General features: G+C 34.3%; 1 protein-coding gene across 2 annotated transcripts; it reads left to right on the top strand.

Moving 5' to 3' along the window:
• Positions 1-3256: 3256 nt before the first annotated feature.
• Positions 3257-22277, top strand: LOC123545505 (uncharacterized). Of its 2 annotated transcripts, XM_053550262.1 has the most exons (10): positions 3257-3507; positions 4483-4617; positions 5147-5194; positions 10821-11032; positions 11369-11458; positions 12464-12797; positions 14349-14513; positions 14799-14921; positions 16317-16434; positions 21812-22277. In XM_053550262.1, the coding sequence occupies exons 1-10, from the start codon at positions 3318-3320 to the stop codon at positions 22089-22091; spliced, it is 1695 nt and encodes a 564-aa protein (XP_053406237.1). In that variant the 5' UTR covers positions 3257-3317; the 3' UTR covers positions 22092-22277. The 2 variants fall into 2 exon arrangements, with proteins under 2 accessions (XP_053406237.1, XP_053406245.1); XM_053550270.1 differs by lacking the exon at positions 11369-11458.
• Positions 22278-26226: the final 3949 nt, after the last annotated feature.

The raw sequence follows: 26226 nt of genomic DNA, 5'->3' as shown, positions 1-26226 counted from the left end.
TTATTAGACTGAAAACATTTTTTGTTGTCATATAATATGCATGTATCTGACATTTTTTTTTTACATGTAGATATGTTCTTCCCGCAATAATCCAGTTGTAATTGTGGATTAAATATCAATGGGTTGACACTAAGGTAGGACTATCTGTAAGAGCGGCTGCATGTATATTAAATAGGAAGTTTCTGAAAATCTTAAATAACATGGCTCAGAACTTAAGTATGGCAATCTGTCTTAATGTTAGCGTTATTTTTTTAATCGTTTTTATACTTTTAATTGTCGACTTTTGCTACACGTTCAGTTTTCAGGTGCTCCTTCAAATTTATACGGCATTGCTCTGGAGGACTGACAACGATCTTATGGTTTTACTTGCACGTAAGTATTATATCAATAATCAACTTTTCGTATATACTCTGTGCATATTTGATATTGATTAAATATAGGCATATGTCAGAGTTTTATATGTCTAAAGTCACTTTTATTTATTGGGATTAAAATCATATACATGTATATAGAACTTTACAAATAATCACCTACTTGCATTTTATAAGTTATGTTCAGCTTATTGGAGAGGTCTCAAACTAGGAGGATTTAGACTAATCTACTAATTTGCTGGCGTTAGATTTCACTTTCTAGCGCAAATTACGGTGAGCCAGTCTAAAATGGCCCAATGCGCTTGCGCACAAGTAAGTTTTGAAATCCTCTAAGACAAAAACAATTGTTTGTTTAAAAAAAGAAATATATATTGGAAACGGTTCAGTTATTAATAGCAAAATATATAGATATATGTTTACTATTCTTTGTTCGCAGTATTCAAAGGTATGCATATGCATTGTATCACGTTAAAATATATTTTGTTCAATTACATAAATTGATTGTTTAACTGCCCGTTCGTTTGGGCCACAGAAGATCTGCCGGAATAAGAAGAGCTCTTCCGAGATGTTCGATTGTGCACTAGAACAAATAAAATGTTTAGAATTTCTTTTTCAAATAGCACATTAACAATAAAAATCTCTGAAAAAAAGTTATATTTTTTCACTTCCTGCAGACGTCCGTTCGATTGGGAATTTCTTATGTCCCTGACATAACTTTAAAACGAGCAAAACTGGACCTCTCCTAGGTTTCTGTTTTAAAAGAAGCCTACTTGTTACCTACTTGTTTTTATTCTCGTTCTTGGTTAGACATTTTATTGAAAGCCGGCTTTGGATTGGTTGAAACACGTAAGAGTCAGTGAGACGTAAGCTGATTGGATAAAAAGCTTATGATATGTGTTAAAATCAAGCAATACAATGTTTTCTGTGAAATTTGGAATATTTTACAAGTGTCTGGGTGAATGCTTGACTTTTCAATTCTCTCTTTAGAATAGTAGGTGTCAGTGGGCATTTTGCCTCTAAATGTCATTCAACAAAGGGGGTAGGTTTGTTTGAAGAGAAATTGTAAGAAAATGGATTGGATAAGCCTATATAAAATTGCTATTTTTATGTGTCTGAAATGCTGTCTTACTGAAAGAATCATATTTTAATGGTCATTTCTCAATTTTGGGGCATGTGACAGGGTCATTTCTTATAATGGAAGTCTATGGAAAAATAATAGTAGTGCCTGACCTCTTTAACGGAACAATATTGCGCTCTTAAAGTCTTTCCACTGCAGAACTCGTGCGTATTTCTCGATACAAAGCAAATAATGTATTAGCATTTTTTTTAACTTTTTAATTCTCAGTAACTTTTTACTTAACTTACCTTACTTTTATCCATACAGGTTTCAAATACATATATGTTTTGTATAGAATAATGTTCATTGTTATATTAACCCCCACCCCCACCGAAAATCTTTAAAATAAAGATTCTCGTATCTTTGATCATGGAAGAGTGGCATATGACCCAAGTTTCCACATCATATCGTATCTGAAAACCTATACAAGCGGTTTGATTTCTGGAAGAAATAGCAAGAGAACAAGAGAATTTAAAAAACCTCGAATTCGTTGTTATGGAGTCTGGTTATTTTGCGTTCGTAAACCTGTATAACAAGAATTTGCTAACGTCTCATCCACCAGAGTGTTTCGACCCTAAAGACATTATGTGTCAGATATAAGCTTCCAGCTCTTTCTCTCATATGCTTTTATGTGGGAAACCTGTTGGTATAACCCACTAGTATAACCCACTGTTTTAGAGCTATGAAATCTATAAAAAAGGGATCTCTGTCAATTTCAGCTTCATTCTGCGTTGTCCACATGAAAGTTATAATCATGCTAAAATCTTTTGGGGCGGTATTAAGAACTTTTGGAAATTTTAAGATGCCTTTAAGAATGTCATGTTTATGACAACAATGCATTTTGCCCGTTTAAAATTTTAGCGGGAACGAAATATTCGCATATTTATTGCTAAAATTTTAAACAGGAAATCAAAAAATCTAAACAGAATGTTAAAACATTTTGGTGTCCAAAATGTTTAAGTCTTCATTTGAAAATTCCGCATTAAAACTACAGTTTTTTTACGATAAATTAAAACCTGATCAAGTTATTTTGAATGTAGTACCGTTTATATTTTAAAGAGTTCTATATATTTACTGGTAAAGACCGAATTAGGAACCTAAGCTTTGGTGATTCGTAGAGTCTAAAATCTGTTGTTCCACATCAACCCTTTAGGCTTCATGCCTCTTGCTTTGCTAAACACTTCTTTCTGCTCAGCCCGACATGTAGTAATTACCTTTGTTTCAAATTCGAGCTTTTTTTGGAGTCAAACCTCCATGACTCCACCATAGAAAGCTCTCTCAAGTTCAAAAGGACCTGCAAGAAATTAATAGGTTTGCACTTAACGATTGCTAATCATTTAGTTGGGTGGTAATAATAAATATAATAAATATCTGGTAGTCTCAAACGATGAGTTATTGTAGTAATAGGGTAGTCAAGAGCACTCGCACAGCAGTGTCATGTGGAACTTCTGTTTTATTATTATTATTATTATTATTATACCAGATTTATTATAGCGCCCTTTTCATGATCAGTTTCACGTTCAAAGGCGCTTTACATAGTTCAAAAGTTTTTCAGCGTGTTTGAGGACAATAACAGACGAATCATAAAGGAAAAAAACATTGTTATAAGGTGAATGCTTTTAGAAGAAAAATACAACGTTTTTCCTTTAGCTTTTCAGCTTGATGTCTGAAAGACAATTACATTTAAAGAAATCAACACAGTGTCACGTACATGAACTGTGTAGGACTGAGATAAGATAACAATTTATATCTGCATTCTGTACTTATTTTACGATCTCGTAGCCGGAATTCAAAACACTTTTCTTAAAGACAGAATTAACTCGTCTGCGATGTTAGTGTTTGCATTTTGCCTGTTATCATGTGTTTATGGATTACAGAATGGACAAAACACCATACCGGCAGTTTTGAATTCCGTCGGCGTTGGTTATAATATTTTACGCGGGAATCCCGACGGTACAGACTGGCGAAATGGTGGAGAAGACCCAGGACTCCTGGTCACCAGACGAATATTAAAATTAGGTAGGCTATTCTTCTAGGGGTCTAGAATTAAATTTTCTTGACCATTTAGACACGGTGTTGTAGTCGTAAACCGCATCAATGTCTCAGTTCACATGATGCACCTGAGGTGACGTACATGTATAACGCTCAATATGAACTTTTATGGGCTAAATCGTCAAAAGTTTTGTAATTTAGTTTATATAAGTAAGTATAAAATCCAAAGGGATTGATGATATCAATTAATAATAAACAATTCTATCCAATACAAAAATAGAATAGAGCTGTTAATTTTTACATTTAGAAACTATCAAAACCTATACATTTGTGGAAAGGTCAACCGGAGAAAACAAAACAGTTCTCTGAACTTACGACTATAAACAAACTATAGGTCACTAAAGGGAACATTATGCCTTACCTATCATCAACTCTTAAACAATTAGGGGTACCCACTATAGGCCAAAATCCGAAAGATACACTACCCAATGCTTAAATGAATCGTGTCACATATTTTTTTTTGAGAAACAGTATTTGTTTAAAATTCACTGCCTTTCTGTATGGTTAAAGGGTAAAACACTCTGACAATGAACATACAAGGGCATATAGAATTATTTGAAGACGGCTATCAAACATTTTGTATTCACTTCCAAACGGATACTAAAATATTCAATTAATAATAATGTAATGATGGCGTCCCACCGTTCCATACGTCAAAAGTCTATACCGTTTCAAACGTATCTATGAAAAATTATTATCAATTTTGACTGACCTAATAGGTAATGTAAATGTATATAATAAAAGGGCAAGTAAACAGTACCTTGATCCGCAAATATGCATTTAGCTCTCCTGGATATTGCCAGGCCGGATTACAGTAGGCACAAGCGCCTTGTGGGATCCGGGCCTGGCAAAAGCCTCGCGAGCCGAATACAACATCGCAGATCAAAGTACTGTTGTAATAACCCCGTAGTAGCGATCTATGTCTTTCCATTCCCGGTGTAGAGTCCGAACCAGGATCTGTTCCAAACCAGCTAGTATATGTACGTCACGATTCCTGCCAGTCGTCTGCAACTGATAGACTTATTTACAGCCCAAAGACGTACCAGGACCATCTCGGACACAGAGTCTCTTTCGCCGGTAAGTTACATATGGAATATTATGAAACAGTTGTATACAATAGAATTTAATGTTAAAAACCAAGATTCATAGGAACCTATTTTATCTGTTGCTAAAAGATCAATGAATAATTTCGATTCATCTATATTACATAATTATCACAGTTTCGCAGTCTTCCGTTGCATAGATTCAGTATTGCTACTGCTATTTTAAGAAGATATAAATGTCAGATTACTATTCTAATTATCTGACAGAAATCAAATTAAAGAATGCCTTGATGTCACATCGTTCTGAATTTTGTAATTTGGTGAGGAATTTGAGATACATGTATTTTTATGATTGGAGAATACCCCACCTAGACTGTTCATTTATAAAGCCGTCCAGAATTCCAATGTGTAAAAAAGTAATCATGAAACGCCTTCATTTTACGAAATTACGACAATGCGATACGACAAGGTACAGGCAACTAAGGCCTTCCATGATTTTGATGATATATTGAAGCACTATGGGATAGTTAAAGAAATCATAAAATATGCTTAAATTGTTTCAGGGACTTTATTTCCAGACTTACAAGCTTCGGCCTTTACACTGAGTACAGGTAAAGTTTACTATTTAAGAATGGTTTTCTTTAATGCTAACGTGTGTAGACTTGTTCGAGCCGCGCCCAGCGCTTGCAGCCGAATTCTTTTATGTGGCGAAACCATCCTAACTGGTGGATTTACTAAAAGAGCTGCGTATTGATTAATTCTTTGTTTTACGCAACAGCTCGCAGGGGCCGGAATAATGTTTGGATGGGCACCATGGGTCTTCCGCCACTTTGTTATCGTATTACGTAAACTGTGTCACCTAACAAAAATCAAAATCAAATTGATAATTGATTTCGATTTTGTGACTTTCAATACATGGCAGTGTTTATTACTATGGAACGCCACATTTGTCTTATGTCGGAACATTTCATGTTATCATGTCCAAGTATGGTGTTAACTTGTCAAGACAGTGTCTTTTTTCGGGGTTCATTAAATCAACGACAGAATAGGATCTGCGAGCGACATTCGTGTTTAATTTGGCTATTCGTTCATTCCGCAAGAACTCTGAAAATTCATTTTTTTTATATTTAGGCCTACATTACAGCAGAGCTACCGGCGCCGCAAAGCGGCGCCGACAGCGTCGCATTACGGTTAGACGTGTGAAAAAGAAAATGAATAGAGAGATCTAGATCTACCTGGGTATACTATCGAGTTGAAAATTCGTGGTACTTTCTGGAATCGGTGTTGTTCGGATTTTTTCATATGATCTATGTACATAGTAATTAATCAGTAAAGACGTCAGTAGACGCTTACTGTTTACGGTTGACAAAAGCGTCTCGCTTACTGCTTTGGATATTGAATAAAAATGTAATTGATCGTTCGATTATAAGAAATTAGTGCTAAATACATTTTCTACGAAGAAAAAAGAAATAAAATACAATAATTTCATTTTGAAACAGCTTCCGTCACGCTGCCATTACTGAACTTTACAATAAATACTTATGTTTGTCCACATGATGTCATAACTCCACAGTGGTGTAGTGGTTAGCGAGTTCGCGTTGAAATCCAGAGATCGTGAGTTCGAACCCTACCTAATCCAGACATTTTTTTAATTCCTTTTTTATTTCAGTCTTTTTTTTTGTATGATTATAAGTTTTGAAAATATTGTATAACTAAAGTCATTCATGTAAAAATTAACAAATGTTTATAATTTTGATGTCAGGTTCCAATGCAGTGCCTGTGCAGTAGTCAGTAGACATAACTTTAAAAAAATAGCTTTAGGATCAAAATATACAGGCCTTGAACTGTGAAAAGCAACTAATGCTCTTCTCCCCGTTCACATATATTTCGTCCGTTAGCTTTAAAATCACTAACCAGAGTTTATATAGGGTAAAATGGGGTAACTGTGACACTTAAAGAAACACTGTTGAGTAATATTTTAGAAAGACAAAATATAAACTTGATTTATTGATATTTCAGTATGCGCAACCTATATAATATATGACGTATATAAACTTTTACAAATACCTGATAACCTTTGATTAACTATAAATTAATTAAACATTGGTCAAGGACATTTTAGTTTTATTAGAATATATGTATATTACAGTCGCATTTATGACAAATGAAACCATTAATGTCCACAGATCAAAAAAGAATTCTAAACTGAAAATATAGCTCAGTATTAATTACAATTTATGACTGTTTTGTAAAACAAGGATGCATAAAGAAATCAATATGTCCATTTTTTGCCTAAATTATGTTATTATTTGTTTCAATATATGCTTATTATATAAATCGTTTAAAATAAAAAAAATGTTATAAGTGTAAATAACTATGTATGAATTAAACATAAACTTGACATAATCCATTATATACTTATATATGTGATTTTTACACTTGAAACTGATCAAAATTTTAAAAAGTCTTAAAACATAGATTTAATCAAATATTAACGGGACAATTAAAATGTGTGTCTTTTTTCACAAAGAAATAAGGACATTAACTAGCTTTTTGCATACAGGAAGACTCGGGGAGGAGGGCATGAAATGTGAGGGGAATGAAGGCAGGGTTAAGGAGATCTAGAGGGACACATGGGCATACGCTCTCGGAAACTATTGGCAACTGTACCTAAAATGTGTTGTCTGGCCAATATTTGGTGTTTGCTTTAGCCTGAATATTTGACACAACGTCATCTTTTAAATGAGTAATTAACTAAAAGAACTACCATGTTGGCTTGATTGTCAGTTGGTTCCTGCGCTTCACCTAGTATAAATACTACTTATTAATATAAGATTTGCCGACAGTTTCTTTAAACATGAAAGAAATATCAGTATTAGCCTACTAGACTATCAAAAATTCTAAACTCACCAGATTTTACGCGGAATGAGTGGGAGGGGTTCACGGAACGATCTCCCTTTAAATAAACTTATGTGACTAAACAGTGACTTAGATCATGTAAACTTGGTATCGGGTAGAAAATTCAGTAGTTGCACCAGAGTTAAGCTAATATATATTATGACCACGCCTGTGAACTAGTGGTATACTTACAAAATATCAAAGTTTCGTCATTACTAGACTTTCTTTCCTATTTTCATTTCATTTGTGGACAAAGATTAAAAGTTGACAATTTATAGTGGTTATGTCCAGTTATGTACAACAATTTATGTACTGTCCATTGGAACATATCCCCTTTTCCTTCCAGCATCCAGTTTGTTCAAAAATAAAATCATGGAGAACTTTGTTCTTAACGACAGTGTCCCACTTGCCCCAATGCATTTGGGTAAGTGGGACACTTTTGAAAAGGAACGTTCAAAAATAAAGTATGTTGTAATTTCTCAAAAACAAATCTCATTGTATGAAATAGTAATGTGATACCTACAGTTTTGCAACTCTTCCCATAACTGAAGGTATCAACACATACCAATATAAATATTTTGGACATGCCATATTTCACAAACAAGCACCTGTTTTATAACGTCGTTGTCTGACGTCAACGCAACGGTTCATGACAGGCCACTTTATTATTCAAAATGAAAGTCGATAAAACAAAATCATTATACTTTTTATAGAATTAAAAAAAAATAATGCCATGTCCTTGATTTGCAATGATACATAATACGCTTCAATATTTCAAACAAGTTAAATGCGATATTACATGTATACGAGAACCAGCTTCTTGCGTCAAAGTTGACGTCACATTTATGATCAAGTCGTTACGGTATATATCTTATATATATATATATATATATAATATATATATATATATATATATATATATATATATATATATATATATATATATATATATATATATATATATATATATACTTAAATATCTTTAAGATCTTATTGATATACCGACCACATATAAGCAAATATATCTAGAAAGTCAGACGACTATTTCCGCTGTGCGTTTCACTAGACAGGAACATAACGAGAATATTTTAATGCACCATCTGAAAAAAATAGGCATAATTATTTACAGCGTGTAATTTTATGTTTTCTTATTTTTATTTAATTAGTAATACTTTCAACATATGTCTAAGAAAATCGATTCTTAAAATATTTTCCAATCCATCGGCAGAAAAGTTTTGTCATAATAGGCTTTAACACTGAATGTTCTTTTTCAACATATGATCTTATTTAGGGAACGTAACCAATATTTACCCCAATTTACTTAAAAGTGTAAAGTGTCCCAGTTTCCCCATTGTCCCAGATACCCCATTTACCCTAAATAAAACTATAACTATTGGCAATGAATTATCAATAAATATCAAAAAGGTTCTTACTGCCATCCCTATTCTCTAGTGCTAAAAGATTAACCATAAAAAGCCATAGATAGTGAATTTAAAAGTTCTGCAAATAAACAGGTGTTTTCGAGAATTTCGGCAAACACTGTTTTTCTCTAGGTAAAATTCTGATCTGCCGTTCATTAACTTTTAAAAATTGCTAGTCTTTGGGTTAAAACAAGCTTTGTACAGTCATGTAAATAATTGTAATTTTCCAATACAAGGCATCTCTTATAGCAGTATTTTTGACTAAAAGTTGGACACATTCTTCCATCCAAAAAGAACCAAAATTTGACAATACTGACATTTAAAAGAACTACAATAGTCATTTCCAGGATTACGTTAATTCTAATTTCTGTTAACTTTGGAATTGGAACATTAACTTTTTTCATTAAGTCCTCATTGCCAAACATTTACACGCAAAGAGACAGAATTCCTTTGGCTGTTGGTCTAATGAGATTCTGTTAAGTTTGAAATTTTCAAGATTCAAGCTTTTCAATTTGAAGAAGTTATCATTTGTGACTGGTTTCCAGTATGAAATCTATATCAAACTTTCTTTTGATTATAATATATAGAATATCTTTGGAGTTTTTCACATGTCAAGAATTAATCTTGATGCAGTCTAAAACATGCATTCAGAAATAATGAATTATCATTAATATTTATAATTTTAATAGATCTAATAGAGCATAAACTTCCTAAACGAATCCATAATTCCAGATAATTCCAGCACCACTCCTTTAATTTTTAAGGGGCACTGGTGATTTTTCAAGGGAGCTCTGCCTTTTAGGTAGCACCTAATTTCATATTATTCCCTTTCTATTTGTAAACAATGTTATATTATATACTGTACACATTTTGCTGCATTTAACATTAATATCAGCTTCACTGCCATTCTGTTCGCTAAAACAACTGCGACGTCATCCAAGGAACGTTCTCCCTGACTATACGCAGACGTCGTCAGCTCAATGGCCCGTTATAACTAAGCAGCGTTGTTTTGACTTTGGCGTCTTTCCTTTTGCTGTTCATACAAAATGAACGTCAAAATTTTCAATGGAAAAGAATACTGCGAATATAAATGTAAAGATATGTTGTCATGTCAAAGTGTGGTTAAATTCATTATATTTACATTCGCCCTATTCTTTTCCATTGAAACTTTTGACGTTCATTTCGTATGAACAGCAAAAGGAAATGCGCGAAAGTTACGTCATCGCTGCTTAGTGATAACCGACCGCTCTTTTGACGACGTCCACGTATAGTTAGAGAGAACGTTCCTTATATTTCGTCGCAGTTGTTCCGTCTGGTGAACAGAATGGCCGGGAAGCTGATTTTAATGTTAAATGCAACAAAATGTGTGCAATTTATAATATTACCTTGTTTGAAAATGGAAAGGAAATATAATGTAAATATAAGAAATGAAACTAGATCTAGATCTATTTTTTTCTGTGTTCATGCGAAATTAACGACAGAATAGGATCGGCAAATTCATAAATCGCGCTAGCGATTCATGAATTTGCCGATCCTATTCTGTCGTTAGCGCGATTCGTGAATTTGCCGATCCTATTCTGTCGTTCATTTCGCATGAACACCGAAAATAATTACTTCATTTCTTAAATGTTAAGACATATCTTCTCAGAGTGTGCTGTTAACTTGTTAAAACAGTGTCTTAATACGTTAAAAAGCTATTTTATCATGTCAAAGGATGATCTGGCCTACCGGGCGTGCCATTATGTTAACATGAAGTGTCCCAACATAAGACAGGTACGGTGTTCCATATGCTTCTGTTTCTGTATTCATATAGTCACATAAATGAAACAATCCATTTTACATCAAAATTGTCTAAACAATGAAAAAGCATTACATGTAACAAATAACAATCCATTCAAGTATATTTCTACGTCTGTAGGTTACCTCTCGGTGAAGAAAGAGACGGACACATTACACTACGTGTTACAGGATCGCACGAGCACATGTATTAACGGCACGGCACGTTACACGTTGAATCTTGTCTCTGCTAACTTTTACCACCTTACAGATGAGTTTATGTCTGACGTCTGCTCCTTGCCGGAAGTGTTTGATACAGACAGTTACATGCACTTCCTCGACCGATGGGGAACGGTGCGTACTTGTTGGTGTGTAAAAATATTCATGTAATATCATGTCATTGAATGTGTTGAAATAATATATTTTCATAGCTTTAGTTCTAAAATATCTAAACACATTTCTAAAGTGACCGCCACAAACAACTTAATGCAGTTCAACATTCTCACGTCGCAGAGGTGCAATTTGGAGTCTGATACTTAACCTGGTATAACCAAGTCTCCCAGATGTTTGGAAAGTAAATACAAAGTGCATTATGAAATACTTCAATTAAATAGAAAAGCTGTGCCTTGGAAATGGCCTTATCATCACTTGTACGTTAATTTCAAATACATTTTATTAAAAAAACAACAGCACGTGGTGACAGGAATGAAAATTGGTTCACGGCAGACGACAATGACCATTGGAACACGTCGAGATTACATAGAAACCGTCCGCAAAAAGGTGAATAGGAAACTTACGGTGGCACAGAGGTGACATAGATGTTTTTTTTATATTAATACGTGCGCACGTAATAACTAATACGTGCGCACTTACTAGTATAAAAACATCATCGCACATACTATAATAAACATCTTCGTACGTATAAAGTAATACGTGCGCACGTACTAACTAATACTAGTATGTGCGATGATGTTTTTTGTACTAGTACGTGCGCACGTATTAGTTATAACGTGCGCACGTATTACTATATACGTACGAAGATGTTTTTTATACTAGTACGTGCACGTACTAGTATGTGCGATGATGTTTTTTGTACTAGTACGTGCGCACGTATTAGTTATTACGTGCGCACGTATTACTTTATACGTACGAAGATGTTTTTTATAGTATGTGCGATGATGTTTTTTGTACTAGTACGTGCGCACGTATTAGTTATTACGTGCGCACGTATTAATATAAAAAATATCTATGTCACCTCTGTGCCACCGTAGTATGAAACTGTTTATTTAACAAATAAGCATCTGCCACTAGTCCAAAATCAGTTACCGTATTGAATATTGTGAGTACGGTCAATACACTCAATTTGAGACCATTACCCTTTTTCACAACCAAAGTTTAATATCCACACAAATTGATAATTAACTTTAGACATTAGATTACAGAAAAGGTAACTCAGGTTCCATGTTCACAAATATTTTTCGGTCTCAGCTGAGTTTGAGATTGAAATTTTAATAATTGCAAATTTTAGTAGATCTTCAATCGAGATTGACTATCGATTCTGAATAGTCACTTGGAAATAGCCACTAGCTTAACATATAATTTTAAACATGAAATTTAGATATAAATGACAATAAAATTTCTTTATCAAACTCAGCTGAGACTAAAATGGTTTTGTGAACATGGGGCCAGGTTTTTCTTACTTAGCAAAACTTTGCGGGTGCGTTGGGTGGGACAGCGATTAATTTTCTTTCGTACCAACATATTTTGATAATTCTCTCACTGAAGTCGGAAGCTGACGTTACCATTGGCGGACCATTGTACAACAGGGACTCTTCGTGGGTGGTCGATCTCCAGACGTTTAAGCTACGCCCATCATTCCCAGTTATTGTCGGAAACTCCACCTACAAACTGGAAACCGGAAGTAAAGATTCTCCAGAACCAGTAGGTCTCAACCTGACATCTATAGATATGACTTTGACAAACGATTTTTGGAATGACGAGCAATACTCAATTGGGCTGTGCCCGAACAATATTACTCGTACCATAGCGATACGGAGACAGAATCTTATCAAAGCTCTCCAGCAATATGCATCACAGAAAGGAGCCAACATACCACCAGGTTTTATTATCCTCCGCCGATGAAATCGGGAGCGGGGTATTGAAATGGCGTTGTCCGTCCGTCCGCAGCCATTTCTCAGTAACTACCTGGTAGAATTTCATGAAACTTGAAATAAACATGAACCAACATACTGCGATGATGCCCGTCAAGGTGTTTTTTTGGATTGGTCAATTTCACTTAGAGTTATTGCCCTTGATTTAATGTAAAATGTCCGCCCGCAGCCATCTCTCAGTAACTAGCAGGTAGAATTTCATCAAACTGGAAATGGACATGAACCAAGATACTGCGGTGATGCCCTCGAAGTTTTTTTTCGATTGGTCAATTTCCCTTAAAGTTATTGCCCTTGATTTAATGACAAATGCACAAAAATGTCCGTCCGCAGTCATTTCTCAGTAACTAGCAGGTAGAATTTTATCAAACTTGAAATAAACTTGAGCCAATGCCCGTCAATATTTTTTTTTGATGGGTCAATTTCCCTTAGAGTTATTGCCCTTCATTTGATGAAAAATGCACGTCTGCAGCCATTTCTCAGTAACAAGTGTGTAGAATTTCATGAAACTTGAAATAAATATGAACCAACATACTTTGATGATGCCCGTCATTTTCTTTTTTCATTGGTCAATTTTCCATACAGTTATTGCCCTTTAATTGTTTAAAAATCCACAGATTTGTACATAACAAACCAACCAATTGGAAGAATTTCATTTAACTTCTTTCATTCTTTTCCATGAACATTTATTATGAACATGTGAAGTTGTGTACCCACACCTGGTCGCCACCTTGCCTTGGTCACACCCCCTCACCCTCCAAACCCCTCCCCACCCCCGCTGCATTTTTTTTTCATTTCTTTTTTATTTCTTTTTATCAACATGCAAAGTTGTACCATTCTCTCACCTCACTCCACCACCCAGTCATGCTCACCACCCCGATCATGCATCATTCCACCCCCCTCCCCCACCCCCACCCCCATTTTTTTTTTAATTTTTAATTTTCCATCATTATTTATAATCAACATGTAAAGTTTTGTACCCTCCCCCTCCCCACCCCTGTTAATTTGATTTTGACTAATGAAATTATTTGCTTCTTTGTAACATTCTTAACTTTTTGCTGGATATATTTTTTGGCCGTTCCTCGCCACAGACCCTTTCGGCGGGGGATACCAGTTAATTGAATTTGCTTGTTTAATTTGTGATTATATGTCACTGCTAAACAGTAAAAGTTTCTAAAATACTCTTATGTAACTTAATTCCGATATTTTAACCCAATCATCTAATCAAAGACGAAAATAACCACAGAAGAATATATATTTCAAAATAAATTTCCTTGATGTCATTGCAATAAAATTCACACTCATGTCCGCACACATGCACGCACAATAGGCAAATAGATAACACATTTAATGCTCGAAATATACTGAAAATGATTAGTATTTTACGGGAATACTATAGTATATGGGCCTCCTGTAGATAGTTACACTCGAGTAAATAGAGCTGATCAAATGTGGCAAGGATCAAGGCCAATACTTAACCGGTATCACTTTTTGCTATTTAGATTCAAAGCTTGCTATGCCTATTGTGTGGCCTAGCGGAATGGCGGGACTACCTAAACCCAAAGACGGTTGTCCGGAACCTACAGCAAAGTGGGTAGAAGGCTGGCTGAGACACGATACGGAAACGCAGAGTCCTAGCAACTCTTGGAACGCAACCCATCTTGACGGTAAGTCCATAATTGCCGTAATTACATTTAAAAACTATATATCAAGTATTTTAACATATTGAAGGGAAGAAATAAGAACCTGTTAATGCAGTTTTTGTTTATGGCTTCATTAATCTGATAAATGTCAATTCTAGCTACCATAATGTAGGCACGATTTTATATTACAAGTTTGGACGACCACTTCATATGGCGGTAAAGAAACCATTGCTAAATACTTGATCTCTATACGCAGGCTTTTTATTTTTGTAATTATTTTATGAATGCCCCACTATATATTCATTTTAGCAACACTGACAGTAAGCAGACATCTTTTGAGGTTTTGTATAAAACCTTACACAGTTGATGAATTTTCAACCAATTGGCCAGCTGGTGACTATTGTATATTCATGTACAAGCATTGCCCACTTGGTAAGTATATACTCAGTATGCGTGATACGCGTAATTGGACTTACCCGCGCTAGATTGTTGATAGGATTCCTTTTTCATCTTCTTTTTCTATTGTTGCATCAGTTCCTCAAAGCGGCTCGCGTTTAAAACAAAACAAAAAAAAATCTCCAACAAAAACAACGGCAACAAAAAACAGCAACAGTATTTTAACAAAAGTTTGCTTTTTTTTGCAAGAAATATTTATCCTTTTAAAAATGTCAAATATCCTCGCTATGCACTAACATCAATCGATAAAATCCAACGTTAGTTTCGGGACAATGACAGCCAGTCTAACAATCAGATGGAAAATTCACGTCAATGCCAAGTACTGCATGCGATACTGAAACTTTTCCTTTCTTTTCGAGAAAAATGATTGATTTCGTGAAATTTGGTTCGTGAAAGAATTGTTTCATTTTTGCGGAAATTAAAGAAATTAGAGAAATGTTCTGAACTTCCTGTTTCAATTTGAGGATATGTTGAAGATCCTTTTTTTATTTTTCGCGAGAACTTTAAACCTTTGTGTAAAATTGAACTCAGATGTCAAATTTGTCATATTTCGTGTCCGGAGCAATCCCCACCCTAACTCCCACATTAACACCCCCATCATTTTTTTTTTACTTTTAGTTTTGTGTGTCTTTGTATCCTGTCACCGCACAAAACCACACTCCAACCCACACCCACCACCACAATACACAACCCAACACCCAAATATTTAAAAAAAATGCACACATTGCACTGACTGAAAGATACGCCGGACTGGCTGGTTATATGATACCTAGTTGACGAGTAATAATATTTCCTATATGTGTTTAATTGATTTGTAAAATCATAATGGATATATGGCTACGTCCTCGTCGTGTTGATGGACCTCATTTGGTCTAAAACTTCGGGCATATATTGCCCCATTTTGCGGACATGATGCCCTTTACCATCGTAGTGTTAAATTCTACAAGACAACAAACTTTATGTAACTCTTGGTATTCTTTTTTTTTCTAGGAACTAAAACATGATTTGAAGACTGTAACCTGTGCTGATGTAGAAGGTTTTGTTTTTCTTTTGAGCAAAATCCGTTCGTCAGAACATTCTCATATGATCTACCGTGTAGAATCTTTTGTATAGAAAAACATTTTGAAAGTAAATATATGTTATACACAGATTTTATTGATTGCAGGATAAATAGAATATTAGGTTACTGACTTTCTTAACTTAAGTTTATCCACCTCGTCTCCAAAAGATTTATCCCCCTCGGCAAGCCTCGGGTGGATAAACCTTTCTCCAACTCGGTGGATAAACTTAAGTTAAGAAGGACAGTAACCTAATATTCTCTATTTATTTTCATAATCTAATAAGATGGTAATGTTTGACGGTCACATTTAGGTTTCTCAGAGGGTTTTGTGCAATGGGACGACGAAGACACAAACAACGAAAACGCTCACGGTGGTTATCTTCCTGATGGGTCGTATGGGAGTGATATACGAATGAAATACTGTTGCAGGTGAGACAGGCTGTCGTGATGTGATTGTTGCATAACATGTTCTGTAATTTTAGAACGGAATTCGACAAAATCCATTATATCACATTTTTTATAAGAATGTTACCGTATTATGACAGAGCTATTACATGAGTATATCCTCCACAAATTTTAGCTACAGTTTCTTTTAAGGTAAAATGTGCTACATCCCATTTTTCACCAGACTGTTATGAAAAGTTAAGAGAATAAATTTGACGATATTTCGGAAACACTGACATTTATTTGTTTTCCTGATTTTATCCATTTTGTGCTGCATACCTTCAGAATTTTGAATAAATCTGAGACAATAATGTATTTATCTGATGCGTGTTTAGAAAAAGAAATTCTCAATATTTTCTTAAAATGTGTTCAGATGCTGTGTTTTGGTCGTATGTTTATGACACGCATTTATTTTTAATAAAATTGAACTATCTCGTGCGCATGACATCTTATCTCATGCGCACGACATCTAATTTATGATAGGTCCCTTTGTGTGTATATAGGTCATCAGTAAAAACATACGGACAAGTAGATAATTAGGGTCCCGCCTATTCAGGTGTTATTCAAACTTCTCACAAGTACAAGTTTGTCACATCATTTGAGAGAGCATTGCACATAATTGCTTATTTTTGCTGCCTTTTTATCAGTTTATGTATTTTACTCACTACCCTACAAACCTGTGAAATGGTTATTAGTATACAGTCTAACCCCTCTTAAGCAGTCAGCCAGGGGAAACAGACAATTTGGCCGCTAAAGCGAGGTGACCGCTGATCGGAGGGGCAGCCAGAATATTTATATATTTCAGACTTCTCACCAGTTTCATCTCTTCTGTTAAGAAAAATGCAATGCTCCTAAGTAGAGCAATTTTTGAGTTTAGTTTATTGGCCACGGTACTAACATGGGATTGCCAAGACAGAGTTTCGTCGATATATACACCTAGAACTTTCTGACACTTCACGTTTTCAATGACCGAACCATCTAAATTTAACTCGAGTTTTTTTAGTATGTTTTATTTTGACGCTAGTGCTTAATACCATACATTTTGTTTTTGAAAGATGAAGTGACATGTTATTTATTTTACACCAATTATGGACACTACTGAGGCTATACTGAAGTTCAGACTGAATTTTTGTAATACTGTTGGCGAACTTATGTAAGGTGGAGTCATCGGCATATAGATCAATATTGGTAGTATTTGAAATTAACGCCATGTCATTGATATATATCAGAAAAAGAAGGGGTCCTAGTATGGATCCTTGCGGGACACCGAATTGTACTGTCATTCTTTTGGAATGCAGCTTCTTCACTTCTAGAGTCTGCGTTCGATTCGCTAAATAAGATTTATATATATCCGATGTTCTGTCTGTAAAATGGTAAAGTTTCAGTTTATAAATCAGTATTTCATGATCCACCATATCAAAAGCTTTCCTTAAGTCAAGAAAGATAGCCCCTACATACTTCACATTGTCAATGTCATTTAGCCACGTTTCTACTAGGTATGTTAAAGCAGTCTGACAGGAGTGGTCAGGTCTGAATCCTCTGATTGATTTTTGTGTATTATATCTGTTCGTTTAAAAATAGTCCTGTAACTGTGTAGCAATGTGACGTTCAAATATTTTAGATATTGTATTAAGTATGGAAATAGGTCTACATAGTCTATAGTTTCCTGGGTCTTGTTTGTTACCTGATTTAAATTTAGGAGTATACCTTGCTTCTTTTAATTTATCAGGAAAAGTACCACTGTATATATTATTATTAATGATAGATGCAATTGCAGAAGTAATATGATTTCCACAATACCTCAACAATATTGATTCGATACCGTCAAGACCAGTCGATTTCGATAAGTCAAGTTTGTTAATGATATTTTTTACATCTAATGGAGTTATGTATTCAATATTAAACTGTATATGGCGTAATTTCGCATCAACATATTTTTTTAAGTTGTGAAATTTGTATCAACTAAAGGTATTTCTTAATTATATGGGATACATTTACGAAATGGTAGTTGAGGGCATTTAATATTTCCAACTCACCAGTTACGACATTATCGCCAATTATGAGTTTATTAGGAATATTAAGTTGTTGGTTTTCCTTGTCATTATTGGTAATATTCTTTAGATTTTTTCACAGATGTTCCGGGGATTTATTATCTTTTACAGCGTTGTTATAAAAAGATTTCTTACTTTTCCGTATCATAGAAGATAGCTTATTTCTAGTTTTTCTTAAAATTTTCAAAGTCTTGGTGCTTATAATAGTAGTCTTGCAGATAAATTGCTTGTCGAATCTCGTCTGTAAACCAAGATGGTTGACTAACCTATTTAATTCTTTTCTGTTTAATCTTTGTATGTTTAGCTAGAACACTGTTGACGATATCATAAAACATATCTAGCGCCAGATTTGGGTTAGGTACATTTTCGATAACATTAAGATGTGAATTTGCTAAGTCAGTTCTAAAAAGTTCTATATTAAAGTTTTTGAAACACCTGTAAACTATTGTTTCATGACTATTTATATTATTTTTCATTATCTTCTTTTTTGTAGATCTTGTAAAAGAGACAGGTAAATGATCGGTTATAGCGTAGTCATATACAACGATATGAGATATGAGATCGCTTCTTGTGGTATAAATGTGATCTATAATAGAAGTACCCGTTTTATGTATTCTTGTAGGTGTTTCAAATAATTGTGAAAGACCATATTTTGCAAGGAATATCTCCCAGCGTTTGTTTTTGAATTTATCATTTTTGCAGTTGGGAAATAATTTATATTGAAATCACCCAGAACATGTATTTCATAATGTTGATACTCTAATTTACTAAACTGACTGTCATATAAATCTATCCATGACTGCTTAGAATCAGGGGGTCCACATACAAAGTTAACAAGGAAAGGTTTATTTCTGGTTAAACTGATTTGAATCCAAACTGATTCTAACGCGTCTAATTCTAAATCATAGCGCTTTATTTCATATATATATACAATTAAACCTCCACCTCGTTTACAAACACGATCTTTTCTCTCAAAATTATAGCCTGGGATTACTAATTCATTATCGTGTACATCTTTTGTTAAAAACGTTTCGCATATTAATCCAATAATATCAATATGTAAAGACTGCATTAAATGAAATTTTAATTCATCGCGCTTATTAAGAATATGTTGAATATTTAAGTTAAAAATGCGCAAACCTTTACTTTTACTTTTTTGCTGAATATTAATTGCATTTCGTGAGGCATCCAATACATACCTGTCGATAAATTATGGGAGTCGCGATAGGTCGTCCAGGCTGATATTAATTCTTAAGCTGTCCGAATTACTCGCACGCAGACAATCACTTTTTAAAGTAATACATGTAAATGCAGTGTATTCTATCAAAGCAAATAAATTGTAAAAGTTTGTATACTGCTGCAATATTTGCACAGGTTTAACTGAAAAGTGCTATTGTTTACGTTCGAGCCAATTTCACATCTACTGGCATTTTTATCAAATGAACAATGGTCTTTATGATGTTAAGGTATTAGATCACTAATAGAGAACCTCCTTTTTGAAGAGTATTCAATTCATATGATAAACCTACTTTTACTGCAGTTCTTAGGGGTGCGTAGGTTCAAGCCCTACTGGGACCAAATTTTTTTTTCCTTATTTACCCTTTTTACTAGTAAGTTTTTACTTCTTTCAAGACTTTTTATTGATTTTTTGTACAAAAATGGAAAAAGATGAATATTATAAGCGATTTATTGGTGTTCAAAGTGAATTTACTACTTAAACAAAAGGGGTAGAGTTACACATCTTTAAAAATATTGAGTTACATGCGGTGAAAGTTTTCTATTTTGCTTTCACTCTTAGATTATATATTGTGGAAGAAATTTAGGTAGGTTTTACATCTTCCCTAAGGTTATTTTTAAATGGAGTAAGAAAAATCCAAAACAGAAACACATCATTCAACCATATTTTTTTCAATGTTGAAGTATGAATTCTGTCTCATTAAATCCGTTTACTTGAGGTACCATAGAAAAAATGACATTGACATTTTTATTTTGTGTTTTATAATTGTTTACCAATAGTTTGATGTTTCTTCTATTGAAATTAATGGTAAAATGAGTTCTCTGCAAACGTTTTGGATAGTGGCTATCACTTTGAAATTTGTCTCTACTTGAGCTTGAGGAGATACCATAAGTTACTCAAAATTTATAAAAAACGGCATGGTAAATGTTGTTTAAAATTTGCAGAATAGTGCAAAACACAGTTACCTTTCAGAATATACCAAGCAAATGCCATTTTGTAAACATTACTATTAGTGTCCTAATACCTTAACTAATAAAGTAACACTTATATTTCATAGAGTTACAGTTTGTGCATAAGATATTTAGTTTTTCGAAAAAGTTAGTATTTTTGTGATGAGAGTGCTTGTCGTCTGATTCCTAGAGATATCTTCTGAATGAATCAGGAGAACGTCTATGATATCCAGTATTGTGTCTTCCTGTTTGCGCAAACGCCGCGTCTTGCCAACTTCTGTTTCCTTCCCAGCGCCGTCCGCAGTCATCAGTATTACGGTTTGTCATTCTACAGTTTGTACACCACTTCCGTTGTCTATTCGAATTCCAACTTTGCCTATTTTGGTAGGTATCATACTCTGGTCCACCAGAATAACGCCGTTTTTGTCTGCCACCTCGATGTTCTCCTGAATGTCCATATCTGGCTCTCGTCCCTCCTAGGAGTAGATTGAGATGACACGTTTGCATCAAAGCGGTCTTTTCGAATATCAGATCTTCGCACTATCCTGATCGATTTATCAATAGTCTTTACTAAGATGCTCGTTCCATCTGGGTGGTAGTAATCTTGAATTATCGAACCGTCTCCGTATACGACAATTCAAGATTACTACCAACCAGATAAAATGTCGTGCGGTCGATATAAGATGTCGTGCACACGGGATAAAATGTCGAGCGCTCGAGATAAGATATCGCGTGCTCGAGATAAGATGTCGTGCGTACTAGATAAAATGTCGAGCACTCGAGAGAAGATGTCGTGCGCTCGAGAAGTTTTAATCTTAAAAGAAATAAATGCATGCCCTTAACAAATCACCGTATAAAGATACTACTTATGAAGCTGAAAATATATATGTAAGATCTATCGGAAAATAATGCTTATTTATCGCGGTTTTATTTCACAGAAATGCGCCGCTCAAAAACAGTCTACCATACACGTAATAGGGAAATCGAAAGGACTATTTGTTAGTATTGGTACAAATATATCGCCGTGCAAGTGAAAGAGATATGAAATTGGCATGACTGCTTATCATCGCTTAGAACACGAAATCCAGCAATTTTGAAAGTCATATACTCATATTTTGTTATAGGTCTGATGGCGAAGCATTGCACGAAGTCGTTTTACCAACGGAGAAACCTTTCTACTTGTTTCAGTACAAAAATGGATGCCAGGCTGTACGCGGAATGACAACTAGTGAAGAATACATCCTTTGGGATGATGAAGATTCCAAGACCAGAACATCGGCAGCAATCGGAGCTGTACACCCTGGAATGAACTTCTGCAATGACAGCCCTTGTGGTTTTACAGGCTCATATATTTACTATTGCTACTACAAGAGAAATAATCAAGTACCCAATATTATTGGATAAATCTGTGGATACTTTGACACCTGATAAAATATGCAAAGTTTTTTTCATTACATGCATTTCCAACTGATAAAATGAACATCTGGACTTCTCTTTGTATCCGCTTATAAAATGACAAAATAAAGCACTAGTGTCATACAGTTATGTTTCATATAATGTATGTCAATTACAAATACAAAACACAAAGTGTGTGATTCTATATAAATACGATTTTCATGGAATACTGTAATATCTTAAAATATAATTAAACAAATTCTTGAAGGCCGTAAGTCGCCTTCTAACCTTGGCCTTGACCTTTCTACCTTGCCTACCTTTCTACCTTGTCTTGACACGCTATATCACGAAATTTTGTTTAATATGAAAACATCCATTCATGTAACAAAGAGTCAGTCAAACAGAACCATTGAACGCACTTGAATGAGGTCTAAACAATGATGCTTTTAACCAAGTTTGGCAAATGTCCATCAAGCGGTTTTGTCTAATTGATTTTCTACTTTTAGCTCATGTGGTTTTTAACTCGGTCAAATAAAACTGAGAAACTCCATGCAAAGATGCCTGTGACTAAACTTTGTCGACAAGAACTAAGAGATTTAGGAGTCGTTTAAAGGGATTTTAGCCCCTATTCATTGCTATGGGAACCCCTAATTGTGGTTAAGCGGTACCATTAAAAAACTTTAGAACTGTTGGCATTGTATGGAACACCCTTTCGCCTAAATCGAATAATATGAGCAGAACTTTATTACTTGGTTCCTCTAACATGACGATATGATTTATGTCATTCTACGTGCAACATTTGAACTAAGGGAATTATCCTTAAGTACAATTACCGTTCAGTTATTATGTTAGTACACTATCAACGACGGAAAAATATTTCTGACTTGCGCTTATACATCCATGTTTGAAAGAGGTAAATGCTTTTCTAGGAAGAAAAAATCAGATTCGAACCTGGATAATTCACAAATAAAACTCGAAATGTTAGAGGCATTTTGGCCGTATTATTACAGTTGCGTTGTAATAGTAATAGTAATAGTAATAGTAATAACTTTATTTAAGTAAAAAAAAACAACAACAAAACAAGAACAACAACAGTCCAACACAAAAATTAATAAAAGGCGTTGACAAAATGAAAATGTAAATATACCCGATCTTTGTCTTTTTTTTTACAATGTGTGGAATGTCAAGATTATGCATAAACAGAATCACATGAGCAGTAGTCTGATGCTTGTGTCAGCCAGCATTAACACGATTGTATACTAAATGTTATGTTACTTTCAACATTTGAACTACACTAACAGTTACTCTGTACTATAGGCACTCTATGCACGCAATCACCGGCAAATACGTTATTATTCTTTCTATTGCCTATATAGGTAAGTGCATGTAGACAATGGAATTCGGAAAGAACATTCCTGACTTGTGATAATACATTCGGAAAGTTTGGAGGAGGAAAAAATAACGTTCACAGCAGATTCGAACCGGGTCATTTGACTCGATGGTGGACATGGTAACCGCCGGGCCACGGAGTCCACTTCCTGCGAACGAATTTCCTGAATATATATCTAAAATTGGATCGATTATATCCCATAGATGAAAACTCCGTGTTATATTAGACAATGCATTCTCCGCTTTAACATGGACCTGTTTGGGGTAGAGTTAAAATGCTGGCTTAGCAACCGAAAAGTTACATATAAAAAATGAAATGGTCAGGGGTTAGAATTCTACATGCAGCTAAAACTGCATTCTTTTTTAAGTAGTACAATTTCATTTTTCATGTACATAAATATATATTTAAATTGAAAGCGAACACTGAGAGTGTTTTTAAACATTAAAAAGACAATATTCTCTTAATTATGTAACTTACGTTATGAACACATTTGCGTAATTCAGCTTTCTATTCTTTTTGTCTCAACAGTAAAACAAAAAAGCTACACGGTGTGAAGTTAGCTGGTTAAAAGGTACTAAATGCCCCAGCTTACTATTTTCTATGTAAAAATGATTTATAACAATTATTTTTATCAGCATTTCTGGCCTTTCATTTCCTGCGAGACTACCCTTGTCTTGAAGGTCTGTCTTTAGGCAATCAATAATAATAATAATAATAATAATGATAATAATAATAAATGGGATTGACAACAGTGCAATGATAAATAGTAACGTAACTGAGACACGTGATGAAAACGCCAATATTGCGTGGGTAGATATCGAGAAATACCTATTTTCACTTTCACTTTACCAAACAGCTTCGTCTCACTCAACTTGTAGCTTAAAATCATCCGCAAACTTTCCTCTTTACAATCAAGCATCAATAAAGCTTATTTCTGGGATAAAAAAAGACTTTTACTAGGCGTGAATATTGAACTTTATATTGTTATGGACTACATTCGACCACGGAGCATATCCAGCGAATTACTACCTTCATGCCTGTACAACAGAAGCAGCAGTAGTGGTAGCCGTTACAGCAGTTAACTTCCAGCAGTTACAGCAGTTTATTGCCTATGCTAACAGCAGTTACAGCAGTTAATAAAGTTGATATACTTGTAAGATGATATTACTGACATTAGGTATTTGGTTTATCAGTGTCATACATATAATAGTGCCAGGAGTTAAATTGTGTTACTAAAATCAGTTTTACAAGTTTTCAGTAGAAGTTCCTGCCAGTAGGTAATGATGTATCTACGACCATCTTCGTCATTTCTTTGTTCTATAGATATCAGCAGATTCTGAATACTTTTTGGATCTTAAACAAAAAATAACTGACCCTTCCAGAATCTCAGATATTTCCTCCACATTGTTAGATCGCATCTTATGTAGTCATTAGGCTATGCCAAATGTTCTCAGTTAGGTACTTTCCCGGTAGGTCTAAAGGATCATCTACCCATATCTTGTACCAGAAGGACTTGTAAATGTATATTCAATAAACATAGAAATGTTGTAATAAGGTCTTTAAAAAATTAGTATGTAGATGATGTCGTCCAAAATTTGAGGTTGGGTGGCTGGTCAACTTTTTTATGGCTAATTCTGTTCAGGATTCCTGGCTTTGTTTTATAGAAACGTTTTTTTTTAGTTTTTGACTAAGTATCTTCGACGGAAACAGAGCAGTGAGCCTTAATTGGTTGAACTCCCAGATATTAGACCTGATACAAATTACTTCGCCTGACATAGTTTTAAAAATCGACGAAGAAAATTGCTTCGACTCCATGAAAATAGCTAACCATTTTACAAATGTAGCCTCTATTTTAGTTCAAAAGCTCTCCTTACCCTCTGAAATATTTGATGTAGACTCAAACAGATTTGTAGATTTGAAAAATTGTATAGGAAAAGAAATCCAGATTGTATGAAATTCAAATTCATACTGTCTTTGAAGATTTTGTTTATAAAAAAAACCTATATAGATATTACTATATTTAAACTGTTCTGAAAACATTGAACTAGATGATATTCCAACAAGATTTTCGATGAATGAAACACCTTTTAAAAAAAAATACATGTTACTTTTTTTTTTGATAAAAAACTCTATTACTAGTAATGTGGACAGAGCTGTGTATTAGTAGTTAGAGTTATTTCTAGTGAAACAAGGTACGTCTTTTATATGTATTTAAACGTTTTCGAAGGAATTACTCCATTGACTCCTGCCTAATTCATCTATCTCACCATATAAAACGTCAAAATTTGAAAGGAATTTCTTATTGGCATGGTAATACTACATGTTCTAAAGGCTTTCGATACAGCTGCTAGTTTAATTTTGTGTCGTAAATTAGAGGCAATGGAAATAGGGTCAGTGGAGTGGTTCCTCTTTTCTATCTAACATGTCGTAATCCAAAATTTCATTTAATAATTGTATGTCTCATTCTGAAAAAATAATCATCTGTGGTGTATCACAAGGGAGTATCTTAGAACCTCTACTGTGTCTATGCTATGTAAATGATATAGCATAAGTGAAAAATGCAAACTCATTTTGTATGCAGACGGTAGTGTCATCCTATTCTCTCAGAGGGACCAAAATATTACAACTAATGTTTAAAAGTAATGTTTAAGGTAAAGAGCTGACAGTTGTAGTGATTGGTGGGTAGATAATAAAATGTCTTTACATCTTTGTAAAACACACTGACACATCAAGCAAACAATAATGCAAATGAGA

Source organism: Mercenaria mercenaria, chromosome 1, assembly GCF_021730395.1.
Source record: "Mercenaria mercenaria strain notata chromosome 1, MADL_Memer_1, whole genome shotgun sequence".
In the NCBI taxonomy this organism is placed as follows: Eukaryota; Metazoa; Mollusca; class Bivalvia; order Venerida; family Veneridae; genus Mercenaria; species Mercenaria mercenaria.
Note: the sequence above shows the minus strand (reverse complement) of the source record. Positions and strands in the feature narration are given on the sequence as shown.